Source organism: Sander vitreus, chromosome 6, assembly GCF_031162955.1.
Source record: "Sander vitreus isolate 19-12246 chromosome 6, sanVit1, whole genome shotgun sequence".
NCBI lineage: Eukaryota > Metazoa > Chordata > Actinopteri > Perciformes > Percidae > Sander > Sander vitreus.
The window spans coordinates 12239643-12255260 of record NC_135860.1 but is presented as its reverse complement, the minus strand read 5'-3'; the positions used below and the strand labels follow the sequence as shown (position 1 = coordinate 12255260).

The 15618-nt window shown below is 40.6% G+C and overlaps 1 protein-coding gene across 4 annotated transcripts; it reads left to right on the top strand.

Moving 5' to 3' along the window:
* Positions 1 to 35: 35 nt before the first annotated feature.
* usp5 (ubiquitin specific peptidase 5 (isopeptidase T)) lies at positions 36 to 15464 on the top strand. Of its 4 annotated transcripts, none has more exons than XM_078252587.1 (20): positions 36 to 636; positions 1215 to 1343; positions 1503 to 1566; positions 1670 to 1797; positions 2256 to 2401; positions 2721 to 2905; positions 3393 to 3487; positions 4357 to 4550; positions 4798 to 4869; positions 5718 to 5805; positions 5952 to 6077; positions 6153 to 6306; positions 9876 to 10038; positions 10127 to 10215; positions 11423 to 11608; positions 12041 to 12184; positions 12285 to 12427; positions 13315 to 13465; positions 13679 to 13763; positions 14511 to 15464. In XM_078252587.1, exons 1-20 carry the CDS (start codon positions 529 to 531, stop codon positions 14602 to 14604), a joined length of 2544 nt encoding a protein of 847 aa, XP_078108713.1. In that variant the 5' UTR covers positions 36 to 528; the 3' UTR covers positions 14605 to 15464. The 4 variants fall into 4 exon arrangements, with proteins under 4 accessions (XP_078108713.1, XP_078108712.1, XP_078108715.1 ...); XM_078252586.1 differs by having other exon boundaries at positions 37 to 636; positions 1500 to 1566; XM_078252589.1 differs by having other exon boundaries at positions 39 to 636; positions 11423 to 11551.
* The last annotated feature ends 154 nt before the right edge of the window (positions 15465 to 15618 follow it).

Sequence of the window (15618 nt, the reverse complement as noted above, 5' to 3'; positions counted from 1 at the left end):
AAAGTTCCCTCCCGTTTGACTTCACATGATGTTTTTACTTCTACTCCACGTTAACGTTTTCGACTGGTAATTTCGTTAGTTTAAATCGAGCTAAATGTGATTTATTTACATGTTTTTAGTTAATTAACACGAGACTATGTGTTTACTGTAACGGAGTACTATCCAGCAAGTCATGTTGCAGTACGTCAATGTAGCCACGAGAGAAAGCCGTTGGTTCGGTTGAGTTCAAGGGACGTTACCGTAAATATACAAATAAAAGAGGTTAAACTGATCTATAATGCTTTACAAAACCACAACGGCTGTCTGTATTCTACACATTACGGTAACAAGCCGCAGCCACTCGGCGTGCGAGCAACTGAGTTTGTTCGGCCTTCCTCGACACAAGGCAGCAGCATCTCATGATTCATTCAGCCAAACACAGACAGCGCTAGACAACGGGCACTCTTCCGAGCCAGGGAATCATAGGGCTGGGGGTCCAAAGTAAGAGGAGCAAGTGTCCGACTGAAAGGAGGAACTAGCTAGCTAGTCATGGCGGAGGTTGGTGAGGTTTTGATGTCGGTTTTGTCCACCATTCGGGTTCCGAAGCCCGGGGACCGCGTCCACAAAGACGAATGCGCCTTGTCATTTTCCTCGCCGGTGAGCCATCTCATTTTACAAATCACAACGTTAGCCAAAAAACTGTGTTGTTTTATTTTTGATTAACTTCCAAGCTCTTTTGTCTTTGTTTAATGTAATGTTTTTTCAGTGCTGTCCTACTTTAGCGCACTGGCTTCCTACATTTTCCTGTTTCAACTAACTAGCAAGCTAGCGTCAAGCTAAGCTAATAATGCACTGTAATGGAAACTTAACTTAGCTGCTCAAGCTTGTTAGCTAGCTATGCCAGTGCAACTGTATGCTGTCAAACTAGCTAGCAAGCTAACAGTCGTTTTATGGTTGCAATTGTGGCAGGACTGTTCATGTTTTTTAACGTATCATAGCCCACATTTTTTATTTTTTATTTTCTATCTTTAGGTAAAGTTTCTCGTGGACTTAGATAAAATTAAACCCGTGTTAAACTAAATTGCAAGCGTTAGCAGGTTGACTGGAGAGCTAGTTTGCTAAAATATTGTATAGTAACTATGTGACATCCACATTGCCTTTAACTTCCCAGAGGTGTGTCACAATGGAGAAAGAGAAGGTTGTACCATTTAACATTACCTGTGTCTTCTTTACAGGAAAGTGAAGGAGGTCTGTATGTGTGCATGAACAGTTTTCTTGGCTTTGGGAGTCAGTATGTGGACAGGTACCATGCCCGGACTGGCCAGAGGGCTTACTTGCACATCACCCGGTCTCGCAAGCCTAAGGTGGACATTTTATAATGCTTTATGATTTATTTTCCTTAAGACTATGGTCGATTCCACATGGACACATTAAATTACATTTGACACTATCTGCACCATCTCTTAACATGTCAAGTAAACTAATTTCAACACACACTCATATATTTGTTATTCCCACAGAAGGAAGATGACAGTAACTCTGGATCTGGACACCCACCTAAGAAAAAGCCCACCAGATTAGCTATAGGTGAGTGCATGAGAGAGTATTTACACAAACACAGATAAAACAGGTGTCCTCCTTTTGAGACTGACCTGTGTCTACCTCCCGCTCTTGTTTCTGGTCTGTCAAGGGATTGAAGGAGGGTTTGATGTGGAGCAGGAACAGTATGAGGAGGATGTAAAGGTGGTCATTTTACCTGACAGACAGGAAGTGACATCAGAGGACCTTGCTACCATGCCTGACGTTGTAAGAGAGCGGGTGAGATATTTTGTGTGTTTTCTGGCAAGAGAAATGTTATCATTCTGTTAAGATTCTGTCGGGCTTTTCACAATGGCAATACACTACCCTACAATATTAGAAGTGACACTGGTACAGTTTTAAAATACCATATATCACATTGTCATAATATAGAAAACAGTTTAAAAAAAATAATTACTTAGTGATTGCTCTCATTAATACAAGGACATAGCTCAGAGGTTTGCTGAAAACATGGACAGTCTTTACAGATCTTTGACAAGTTAGTCATCATACAATATATTGTACATGTATTCCTTAATAGTAGAACATTGGGGTATATGCACATACAGTAGGGATACACACAGGGACATATGGATAATACATTTGTTACTTCCAGTGATCAAATAATTGAGAAGTTTCATCATGAGCTGTTAATCAGGTCTAATTTGTTCCTGTCGATTCATTTGCGGTCCCTCAAGGTGTCCCTGTCGATGACGGGTATCATGGCAGCTGACTCAGTGTCTCATGCTTTACAAGTTCAACAGTGGGATGGAGAGGTGAGACAGGAGTCAAGGCATGCCGCTGACCTTAAACAGCTTGACAATGGAGTCAAGATCCCTCCCAGGTAAGACATTATGTCACAGCTGTCCCTTGAATAAACCCACCGTGCAGTTCCTCCCAGATTAGAACTTTATAAACAAAGCTTCTTATATTTCTCTCTACATTGATGAAATAATGGCAAATGCAAAATGTTCAGTTATAATGCTTTTGGATTTAGGATCCACTTATCCATTATTGCATTGGTCCATTAATGCTGTTGTGTCCCCAATAATACGTGTTAGAATGGAGATTGCTGTTTAGTTTCATTACTCAAACCCTACAAGATCTTCAAGGGCAGTTAAAGAGTCAAATATGTCTTACTTACTCACTTTTCTACATCCTAGTGGCTGGCGGTGTGAGGTGTGTGACCTCCAGGAGAATATTTGGATGAACCTGACGGACGGAAAATTGCTGTGTGGTCGCAGATATTTTGATGGCTCCGGGGGCAACAACCATGCCCTACTCCACTTCCAGGAGACGGGATACCCAATTGCTGTCAAACTTGGTACCATTACTCCCGATGGAGCAGGTAAACCGATGGCAGGGTAATTTCTTGGTTGTCATAATGTTAAAGTCCAACTGAATAGAACTTGTCTCCATAAATTCAATGAAATCGTTATTTAATGACAGCAGCCTGCTATACAACACAAGAGCCACAGGCTTTGAACAACCCATATTAGCTTTTATGCTAAAGTCTCCTTCTTATAGAACTTTAAAAAAAAAAAAAAGACATGAACATGTTCTCCTGAGCTTGTTGAATATGGCACTAATTATACATTCACCAGGGAAAATGCATCGCTAACATCAATTTGCAGTCTAAATAGCTGCTCTGCTCAGGACCGTAAACGGCACAAAAATGTACCTGCAAATGTCACTTTGGTCCATTTAGATGCTGCTGTGGTTCTTACTCTTCAATAATATTGCTAACAAGACACTGTCTGCCCATGTCTTTTAAGACACAGTGCAAGTTTGTTTTTCATTGCCCTGTAATTGCCACCTATGTTTTGTATGTCCAGATGTGTATTCATATGATGAGGATGACATGGTTCTGGATTCCAAGTTACCAGAGCACCTGGCTCACTTTGGCATTAACATGATGACCATGGAGAAGGTAAGTTCTGTGTTTCTGCTGTTTTTAGTGGAAGCAGACTTTCTTTTTCTCTCATTGATAATTGCAAATATCAAATCTGTTCAAATCCATTTCTCCACTGGTTTGCTATGTTCAACATTGGATGACATACTTGTAGACAGACGTATTGCTCAACCCTCTTCTTTATGAATTAAGTGGTACAATAGTAGTCAGAGATATTGGATTTTTCCTGTTGCCAGACATCCAAACACTTATGTCTGGCTCTGCCTCATAGAGCAGCCATTGATTACATGGTATTACTAATGGGTCTCAAATTCATGTCCAGTGCTAGAGAACCAATAGCACTCGTATGTCTGGCTCCTCTTGTTTATTTTTTCTTACCAGGACACTGTTGTCCAATACTTATGTGTATGTTTATACTAACATATTATTAAAGGATTATGATAGCATTATTACTGATGGATGATAACAATACACTTACTTTCATTGCATACCCATTTTCATATCTGCCTATTTTCTTCACACCTGTTTCTTCTCTATTTCTCTGCTGCCATTAATTTCTTTGCCACCTGCTTCTCCTTATGCAGAGTGTAGACTACGCAGTTGTCAATGTCTAGATCCCTGTACCTCTCACTGTACTGCAATGTTGTTTCTTGTCTTGGTAATGTATTGCTGCACACACAATAATTATGTTGCACAGACAGCGGGTGGAGGAATTGTGCTACAGTGGAGCAGAAGACAAAGTGCAGCACTTAGTGCTGTGATGATGAGTTTTGTAGTTTCTTCCTTGTCTGCTTGCTGTCATTACTACTTCTTTATTTAAGAATTTAATTAATTTGTACTCTGCTGCATCCTTAATTCTTTTATCACGTTGACTTCTCTGCTGTCAGACCGAGCGGACGATGACAGAGCTGGAGATTGCTGTGAACCAGCGTGTGGGGGAGTGGGAGGTGATCCAGGAGTCTGGGACCACCCTACGGCCCCTGTTTGGCTCCGGTTTGACTGGCATGAAGAATCTGGGCAACAGCTGCTACCTCAACTCTGTCATGCAAGTGCTCTTCACTGTTCCAGACTTCCAGAACAAGTCAGTACCCTCTTTTACTCATAGCCCCCATCATCCTGTTCCTCCTAGTTGTTATGTTGACCATGTCACTTCCTGTGATAAAAGACAATGTTAATTCTTATGGCAGACTGCAATAAAGATATTGCTAACAAGTAGTAGTTTCTTGAATATTCCTCTAAAAACTGACACTTTTCACACGGTCCAGCATTAAAAGTAAGATACTGAATGTAAAGAATATATATCATATCCCTTTATTCTTGCCTTGCAGGTACGTGTCTAACATCGACAAGATCATTGATGAAGCCCCAAGCGACCCCACCCAGGACTTCAAAACCCAAGTGTGAGTGTCCTCTGCTAGTGTCTGTTTATTTTCTATGGCCAGCTTATGTATTACCATTAGATGCTCAAAAGCACTGCTCAGTGGTACAGCAGGAAAGCAAAGGGCCGTGTTTGATAAAATATTTCAAATTCCAAAGTGCTATCTTTTGCATACCTCTTCTCCTTTAGTACAATTTCCACACACATGCATTCAAACACACATCCTTTCCTTTTTTCCATTTTGTCTTTAAAATGTCATAGTCACAGTAGATAAAAGAAACCATCCACATAAATGCACACAAACATATTCAGTGTGTCAGCCGCAAAGCCGATTACAGATTATTTTCCAGGCAGCTCCGTATTTAAATGTGATTTTTGTTTTTAATGTGGATTATCCTCCAGAATAGAAATGTTCTATTGATATCATAACAGTTTACACAGACCTATATTGACACTTGGACTCTTGGTGTCATATTAGCCCTTTACCATTGCAGGAAAAATGAGTTATGCTTCAACTGTGTATCATCTAAACTAATAGAGCCTCTCATTGTGGAAACAAAAGTGAATCCTTACTCTGGTATTGCTAATGCGTATGTCCTATACAGTAACTTGACACCTTTTGGCTGTCACTCATTTTTTTTATTTGAAATTGAAACCTGCCAGATGTGAATGTGGCCTAGTTCAAACAATACTTTTGTTGCTGTACAAAATATATTTTTTTATACTCCCCTTAGATGAGAAAGTACACATTCCACCATGTTATTTTGAAGCCAAAACTACATTTAGGCCTATATCCAAATCACCCTCCTGTGTGAGACTCTTTATTGTTGGATGTGCAGTGATGTCATCTTTGTTTGTTTATTATCACAGAGCCAAGCTTGGCTACGGTCTGTTGTCTGGAGAGTATTCCAAACCAGCACCAGACCATGGAGATGAAAATTCTGCGTCTGAACCCAGGGTAGGAAGAAACAATCAGTCACAGTGGATGTACATGTCTTAGCTTTAACAGATCTGGGGTTTACTCTCAGAAATAAGTGAGAATGTGGTCTATCTAATGTTAACCCTCACCGTTGACTAATCTGACTGTTCATGCTTTCCTTGCAGGGAGACCAAATCGGTATAGCACCACGAATGTTTAAAGCACTTGTTGGGCGGGGCCACCCAGAGTTCTCCACCAATCGACAACAGGATGCTCAGGAGTTTTTATTGCACTTCATAAACATGGTGGAGGTAATGTAGCGCACTCACTCTGCTTCTCTTTTTCGTCCCCAGCTTTTCTCTGATATTATTTCTTTTCTCCAACAGAGAAACTGTCGCTCTGCATCCAACCCATCTGAAGCCTTTAGGTTCCTGGTGGAAGAGAGGATTGTGTGTCAGCAGTCACAGAAAGCCAAGTACACGCAGAGGGTGGATTACATCGTCCAGCTGCCTGTGCCGATGGACCAGGCTACCAACACAGGTGAAGGGCTGACGACATACAATGTCCAACTTAATCTCCAATTCTACACATGATCAGGGCTATGAGCTGTGCTCAATGTGGGGTGCAGGGCACAATGCAGCGGCCATAGTAGGTGCTTTCCGACCGGATAGTACTTGTACTTTTTAGAGGAAAAGTACACTTCTAAGCAGTTCTAAAAACTACTCTTCCCCCAAAATCTTTTTTTCCGTTTGCATTCCCACTGGCCAGGAGGCCATAGGGACTGGTAGGAGGGGTAAGGGAGTGACGCAAGCACAGCAACGGTCTTTATAGCATCCTCACTAGACCTTAGCGCCACATACAACAACAACAAAGCAGCATTCCGTCCATTCTCGTAGTAATTCACGTAATGTTTTGCTCAACACAGACTGGGCTTTATTATACTCTGAACAGACCCCGCCTCTGCCTGCTGCGCTGTGGATGTGTGTGTGTGTGTGTGTGTGTGTGTGTGTGTGTGTGTGTGTGTGTGTGTGTGTGTGTGTGTGTGTGTGTGTGTGTGTGTGTGTGTGTGTGTGTGTGTGTGTGTGTGTGTGTGTGTGTGTGTGTGTGTGTGTGTGTGTGTGTGTGACTGTGTGTGTGTGATGGCCGGCGAGCCGCAAGACACGCTTGTGGAGTTTAACTCCGAAAAGACAGTTAACCACAGGTTCCCGTTAATCTTATGATGGACATGTGTTGTGATATTTAAACAAACGAACCGTCAACGGCAAAATAAAAGCCTCTTATTTACGTGAGCGGTCTGAGAGACCTCCAGCTCACAGCGAGGTGTCTGAGCAAGACTGTCAAAAAAGACCCTGACAGTTGTCTTGAAGAGGTTACATGTCCTTTTTAGTAATGAATACATAGATAAACCTTTTTATCAAGGTACTCCAGAGATTTAGTATTGCACTTCTATAAAGTTGAGGTGGTTTACTTACTGTACTTTAAAAACTCTACAGAGCCACAGAGGACATATGTTTTTTTTTTTATGGGCTGTGTAGTAATCCTCATGACAAGTGAACTGATCTTCATCTATCTATAAATTGGGATATCTCTGTGCGTGTGTCCCCAAACATGCGCATTACAGCAGCGGCACATTTGCAGTACAGCAGCGGAGGCGGGGAGTTGCTGAATCCCTACAAGGCTCATTGATTGCGGTTCACCGGCTACTGGCGTCTTGCCAAAAACTGATCATCTGCCAAAAACTAGATGAGTCTCGACTGATTAAGCCGCGCTGCAGCATGTGTTTACAGGTTGGGGCTCTCCAGCTTGCAGCGTGCTGCTTCGCCGGGTTCCCTGCTTCTACACACCCACATTGCCTAAAACTACCACGATGTGTGACTGTTACACGAATAAAGCGGACATGTTGAATCTCTACATGAGCTACAGCCAAACTGCATCTGAGTAAACCTGCAACATGTGTTGCAGGTTGAGTTTTATAAAAAAACAAATTACAAAGAAAACACACATTCAAGAGGCGCTTTACTCATGCCGTATAAAACCGCCTGTGACCACACAGTGCAAGTTCTGCTTTCAAATGTTTTGTTAAAGTAAAAAGAGAGGCATTATCACTCATCACAATATACTTGAAGGTGGAGATTTTCAACTCTAATATAATGCTGGATAGTTTAATGCATCGTATTTTAATTGTGGTATTTTGTGAGTAGAATGTGAATCTGCAACGTTCTCTGTCAGGTGAATGTATGTTTTCCTCAGAAGTACACAGTAAGTCAGTAGTATAGGCCTACAGTTGGGTTAATGAGTGCTTTGGGGGGCTTCTGTAAGTTATTTCAGAGTACAATGGTTCTGGAGAAAGCAATAGGGCTGAACCGATTCCTCGAGTAACTCGAATAATTTGATTACTGAAAATCCTCAATGCAAAGTGATTTGCCTCAAAGCTTTGTTTAATCAATGTTACAAATGTTGTCTCGCTCATGGTGTTTCCACACGGATGTGGGGGGGGGTGGGGGGGAAATCTATCTCTCCCTGAACCTGTCTTTCACTGGTTGAAGCCTGAAAATATAATAATAACAAATTAATAACATCATTCATTACACTGGTCGGACTGTTCAGCTCTGTTTCAGACTGATACCTCCGGTTCAGGCTGGTCCTTATCTTCAACGTTTTCAGTCGCGGAAAATACTTTTCATCTGGATTGAAGCAGCAAACATTCAGTGTAAGAGTAAAAAATTACATAACATTATTTATAATGTGTTTATTTGATTCACAGCTGCTACATATAGTGTTTTGACCTCAACAACCCAACTGCATTTTACCGCAAACTTGCGACTAGTTAACTTTCTAAAGCAGGCACAATTGCTTGTTTGCTAAGAGTCGGGTCGGTGATTGTGAATGTGTGATTGTGTAAAGGTGTTCACGAGATGGATACTAACCTTTCATGAACTTGTGAATTTCGCCAGCCGTCTTCTTGCCTTTATGGAGACAGACGCTGTGTGCATGGTGGGCTGGATGGTGTTTTAAGCCTCTAATGTTGCCTTATAGGCAGCTAACCCTCACATTAAGTGTGTGTGTGTGTGTGTGTGTGTGTGTGTGTGTGAGACTGAGGAGAGCAGGGAAAGGAAATGCAGCTAAACGTTTTTTAAATGGCAAAAACAAAACTCTGTACAGTGTGTCTACTGCAAAATTGAAACGGCTTACCACAATAATAGCAAGACGTCAATGCTTCAGCATCTCAACAGAAAACATTGAGTCTAACTTAATGATCCATTCCACGAAGCGGACCCAACAAAAGTAAATCGCAGAGTCGTATGGACGATGCAACAACTACCAAAAGCAGACAAGAAAATACATAGTGGTGACCGCAATTTGATCTAAAGAGCCGACTTGTTGACTATCCCTTCGCAAAAACAGTTGATTTTTGCGCACCATTTTCTCTCACTCTCTCTTCACGGAGAAACAGCTGATCAACGATCTACTAGCATAAGTGTAACAGAGCTGTGTGACATTGTAATCAAATATATAAATGAAAATAGGTTGAGTATAACTAATATTTACATATATGCCTATATACAGATCAGGCTCAGGTTGAAACGTAAGGTAATGTTTATGTATTATTGGATGTTTAATGTATGCCTTAGTTTGAGGTTATTACATTTCAGAAAATGTTTTCTTTAAAAACAATGTAATATGGCACTTACATGCACTTAATATGTTTAGTTTTTTGAGAGATGATATTGTAAGCAAGATAGGCAATAACAATGTTGCTTTTTCCGAAGATTAAATCAAACTATTATATATTATTGCTCTTCAATAAAACAAAGTATTTCTTATCTGATTAATCGATGGAATAATCGGTAGAATACTCGATTACTAAAATAATCGATAGCTGCAGCCCTAGAAAGCAATACAGGAGGCCAAGCAATCAGCCCATTCCAAACAGGCATGTTTTGAACAGGCACTGCACTTGTGGGTAAAATTGGTGGAATGTTGCTTTAAGGTGGTCTGTACGTGTCAGACATGTTCTGTTTTTTATTTCATAAAAAGATATTTCTCACATTTAGACATATATAGACACATGCATGATGTTTCTTAACCATGTACATCTTCTCTAACAGAAGAGCTTCAGGAGGCAGAACGCCGGCGTGAGGAGGGGGACTCATCAGCCCCTACAGTGCGTGCACAAATCCCCTTCACAGCTTGCATGGCGGCCCTCAGTGAACCAGAGATCCTCGCAGACTTCTGGAGTTCGGCTGTGCAGTCCAAGACTACTGCTACCAAGTATGAGAGAGACAGCCACTCGTACTTAAAGTGATGAAACAAATCTTAAAAATATTTGTTAATATCAGCTTTTGTCTCATTTTGTCAGAACGACCCGCTTTGCCTCTTTCCCCGACCACCTGGTCATCCAGATTAAGAAGTTCACCTTTGGCCTTGACTGGGTGCCCAAGAAACTGGGTGAGCTAAGATATTATAAATGATTCTGTTGGTAAGATAATTATTTTCTTGCGCTACATAAAAGTTTGTTTATTCCTACCAGAGTTGGTAATTTGCTCACTGGGACACATTGGCCCATTTTATAGTCTGAGGGAACTTGTATTAAAACTTCTGATACACAAACAGCAATTCATGTTGTACAGACTCACTATCATTCATACAGTTGTCTTTTATACCGACCAGGCACAATACTTGTTCCTGATTGACTGGTCAGTGTCTGTTACTACTCTCTTTTGCCTCTCATAATCATAAAGCTTATGGGTATATTTAGTCATGACACTGTGATTTACATGACTGGCTCTGATTACATCCTGTTCCAACTACACTGGCGCACAACGAATACGTTGATTTCCCGAGCAAAATGCATTAAAGTTAATTCGCAGAGATTTGGGAAGCCATTGATGGTGACTAATATATTTGACTCCATCTTGTTTTAAGTGCTTTTATGTAGTTTGGTGGAGTAGAGAACAACTGTTTTTCCATTTCTGGGGAAATCCAAAAGTGTGCTAGGTTGTTGCTTCTGCACATGTTGCAACCCCAAGTTTGTCTTTGGGAGAAGGCAGTAACGTTAGACTATATATGGGGAGATTTCAATCTTTTATTAACAGATATAGAAGCTGACTGTTAACTGGCCCTGGCAACAGCAAACCAACCAGCCCTAAGTAGAAATAAAACCACAATAACTAAGGAAACTATCCAACAAAAACACTAGGAGAAAGCCACAAACATAGCAGCTCTCCCCTACAGAGCTTCCTGGCAAGGAGTTGTTTGTTGAAACCAAAAAAAACCCAATAACTTAGGATAATTAACTGACTAACCAAAGTTTGACAGTAGAAGACTTACGTTTCTGGCATTAACCTGTCAGCAACATACAAAAGAGCTATGGTTTAAGTCCTGACAAAATAGCTTACAAGTGCAGCTCCTCAGCTGATCTATACCCGCTGATGACCGTGATAGGTCCCCATTTTCACCAGCCAATAGCACGAGGGAGGAGGTCCCAGAGTTTTTACACAAAGTTGAACTTTTCTTAACTTCCCCATATAGTGCCTCATTCAGGACACCTTGTTGTAAAACATTGTTTGTAAAAAAAAATAAAAAAATAAGGTGTGGAAAACAAACATTTGGACTAAAGTGTATTATATGTAATTGATAATTTTCTTCTGTGCAGATGTGAGCATCGACGTTCCTGATACTCTGGACCTGAGCGCGCTAAGGGCAACCGGCCAGCAGCAAGGGGAAGAGCTTCTACCAGAGGTGGCCCCGCCTCCACTCATGACCCCAGATGTGGAGGTTAAAGGTATCCTGGGTTTCCATGGCAACGAGGAGGACGACTCTCTCTACTCCCCACTACTGTGTTAGTCTGTCTGTCTTTTCTGCTCTTTTCCTTCTTCCTCTGTGATGCTCTTATTTGTCTACCCTTATTTCCTCCTTTACTTCTTTTCTGCCTTTCTGTTTTCGTGCCTCCTTCTGTTGCCTTATTTGTTTACTTTTGCATCATGTGAAGTGATTTGAGTTACATTTCAGTTTAAAGTAATAGTTTCTTTAATGGTTCTGTTCCGTTTTTCATGTATATGAGTTGATGTTTCTATATATTTTCATTATTTTACTTTTTTCAGTTTTCAGACATGTTAATATTAAGAAAGTGCTCAGGGCACAACAAATAATGTTTTTCCTTTTGTAATTGTGTGTTTCCACACAAATAAAAATTAAGACCAGCAAACAACCAATGTGAAATGCACTAAGTACCTGCCAAGTAATTTCAAGTTTTTCTTTTCAACACATTCAGCTCCAGTCCTTGATGACTCCACTGTGTCCCAGTTATGTGAAATGGGATTCCCACTGGAGGCCTGCCGGAAAGCGGTGTACTACACTGGAAACACTGGAATCGATGCTGCCATGAATTGGATCATGGGCCATATGGATGACCCAGGTGTGCAGAGCAGTGGGGATTTACCAGAAAGCAAGTCATCAATCAGTCTGATCGCTCCTCTCACTCTCACTTACGTTCTCCTCTTTCTGATTGGCTGCAGACTTTGGGTCCCCCCTGGTGTTGCCAGGCTGTAGCTCCGGCCCCGGGACCACACCCACAGAGAGCCTCTCTGAGGAGCACCTGGCAACCATCGTCTCCATGGGCTTCAGCCGAGACCAGGCAACCAAAGCACTTCGAGCCACGGTTAGAATCAAACTCCTTTGTTAGAGATGGAGATTTGATTAATTTCTTATGCCACTAGTCTAAAAGTAGATCTATGCCAATACAAGCACAGCTGCTTTTATTCAGACAGTATTGTCGGCAAGTTTCGTCACAGTGTGAGAGACTAACCAGTTGTTGTCCTTTAATACCTTAACAAAAATAAGTAGCACAATTTAACTTAAAGTTGCAGTAAGCTCTCTCAGAAGCACTGGTAAGAGATATGTCTTAGGTTGTATTTACTGTATGGGGTTGTGCCAAAAATAATTTACATTAGCCACCACAGTTTTGCCTATATGTCCAAATAAAACAGCCAGAAAAAAAATGATGATGATTCTGATGAATGAGAGTAGCAGAGTAGCACCCTGTAGCTAACACAAATATAATTGCGTATGGCTATATTTTGGCTTCTACTGAAGCAGCTTTGGGAGGGTTATTTAGGGTTAAAATAGGTGCAGATCAAAATTTACATTTAAGAAAAAAAAAAAAAAAAAGCAATGGTGGGGCACTTTTGCACAAGTGAACTAGTTGGACTAAGAGCTGCAGGTACCAGTTTGGGTTTAGGTACACGTCATCAGCCACAGTACCAGTCGCATGTTGAGGCAGTGAAAACACTTTAGCAGCATAGCTCTGGTCTTTCTGTTATATTAGTACAGTTACAGTATTAACACAAACATTGCCTCTCTTATAGAGGCAAATATATTTATTTTGCAATGTCTGTGTTTCTATAATCTGATTGCCAGCCTGTGAAGAAATTGCATCAGCTGTCTTCTGGCCCTCCAACTTGTAAAATGTTGTACTTGTAAAATCAAAACAAACTCTTTGTCTCCATTTCTCTAACAATGTCTCCTTTACTGGTGTTTGTTTCACAGAGTAATGTCCTAGACCGGGCAGTGGACTGGATCTTCTCCCACCTGGATGACCTGGAGTCCATGGATGTGTCTGAAGGCGGTCGCTCAGCCGCAGAGAGCGAGGGTGGCAGGGATCCTCCGCCTGGACCTCGTGTCAGAGACGGACCAGGCAGTGAGTCCTAAGGAGTAGGATGAGAGAGGAGGCATTCAAAATGATCATCAAATTAGTTCAACGATGTGTTCACAAACATGAAATGTAGACAGCAGCAACATTGCAAATAATTCCGTCTTTTAGCAATCATAATTTGATTATATATTTTATAATGTATATGATATACATTATAAAATATATAATATATACTCATGGTTACTCTCCTTTATCCAGAGTATGAGCTGTTTGCGTTCATCAGTCACATGGGGACGAGCACAATGTGCGGCCACTACGTCTGTCACATCAAGAAGGATCAGCAGTAAGTGTTTTTTTTTGCCCTTGTGTTTCTGGCTTCCTGGGATACTTCGCTGTTTCAAAGCCTCAGTATGTCATTTACAAGTCAGAACTGTTAAAAAATATCATCGCAAGTCTTAGATTCTTACAGAAAATTCTCTTCATGCACATTCCATGTTCTGAAAGAAAGAAAAACTGTTAGTCTCATAAGTTGTATGCCTGCTGTTCTCTAATCAGTAGGCCTAGTTTTATTTATTCATTAAATGTCTTTAAAAAAAAAAGTATTCTAATGTAATGTAGTAGCTAGTTCTACACTGCCTCAGCAGGGGGCACCATACTCCAGGTCTCATCTGAACAATAATAGCTGCTTATATAAACACAGTGCAAAGTAATAACCTGTCAACGAACTGAGGTTTAAATGGTTTATATCCACTATTTAAAATGCCAGATTTATTTTTTAATTTTTATAATAATAATAATAATAATAATAATAATAATGATCCCATCTGAGTTGATGGATGCTTCTTTGAACAAATAAATGACCTAAGATTGCTAAAAGAAAAATTACCATTATGTGTTCTATGATGATGTTGGTCATTTGGGAAAAGCAGGTGTCACTTTACACAAGTGCTGGATATTTTATTTTAAAAATAAGACCCATTGATGATGATTGAAAAAACAACAACGCTCTTTTGTGTATACATAATCAAATCCATAACCTGTCTGTTATCAATTAGCTCTCTGTGAACTGAGTGATCTCTCTGTTTAACAGGTGGGTCATCTTCAACGACCAGAAGGTGTGCGCTTCAGAGAAACCTCCCAAAGACCTGGGATACCTCTACTTCTACAGGAGAGTGGCTGAATAGACAAGGGAGCGTTACACTCGGGGTGAAGGCAGAGTAATGTGGACGCTAACACCAACACACAGAACAGCATTCATAGTCGCACCCCACCAAGCTCTTACAAATGCCCTGGCATGCTTCACAACTGATAAAAGTGTAAATAAATCTCTCAGATTGCATATATACACAGTTGAATAAATTGGTGCAGATGTACAGATAAGGTGTAAGGAGATTTTTCCTTTTGATCCGTTGATTACAAACCATGGGCCTGTTCAGAGAATCAGATTCAGTTAGTTACCTGGACAACTATGCTGAGTAAAACCATATGAAATATGTTAAAACACCTGTTCCATGTTTTACTAATTTTACTAGCAAATGTATCCAGGTAATTCAGAAAACCTGCTTCAATGAAACCGGCCCCGAACATTAGAGGGTTCCTATGTCCATTCACTCTTCATGTAACTATCACCTTCATCCATGTCCTGACTATTGATTTCCACTGCCATCAGTAGTCACTGCCCCTTCCCATCAAAATATGTTGCTTCCAGCCCCCCCTCTTCTTTTATTGGATGGTTGCAGTTGGGTGTCACCCGTTTAGACGGGCACCAACTCCTCCTCCACCAGTTTCAGTGAGGAAGTAAAAAACAACAACTGTTGAACATCCATGAAGAGCGGAAATGTCAGTAAAACAAACAAATATATAACAGCTCAAATGTGTGTGACAAAAAGGAAATAAAAAAAAAAAAGTCTAAACACCAAATTAACTTGTATTTTCTCTGAAGTTTGGCGAGGGTGATATCGGGGATTTGTTTTATTTTGTTTTTATTTTGCAAACAAATACTTGTTACTTCTGCTGTGACAAATAAAGAATTGTCTTTCTGTCAGTCTGCCTTCTTCTTTTTCAATGAGTTTTTTAGTTAGTCAACTTATTTTCACTTCCCCATTGTTGTTTTTTTCATCTTATATCGACCTCATGATTAAAAATTAGTGCTGAGTTTTCAAAATCCTACAAATTGTCTGGGGAAAAAAACAGAGTTC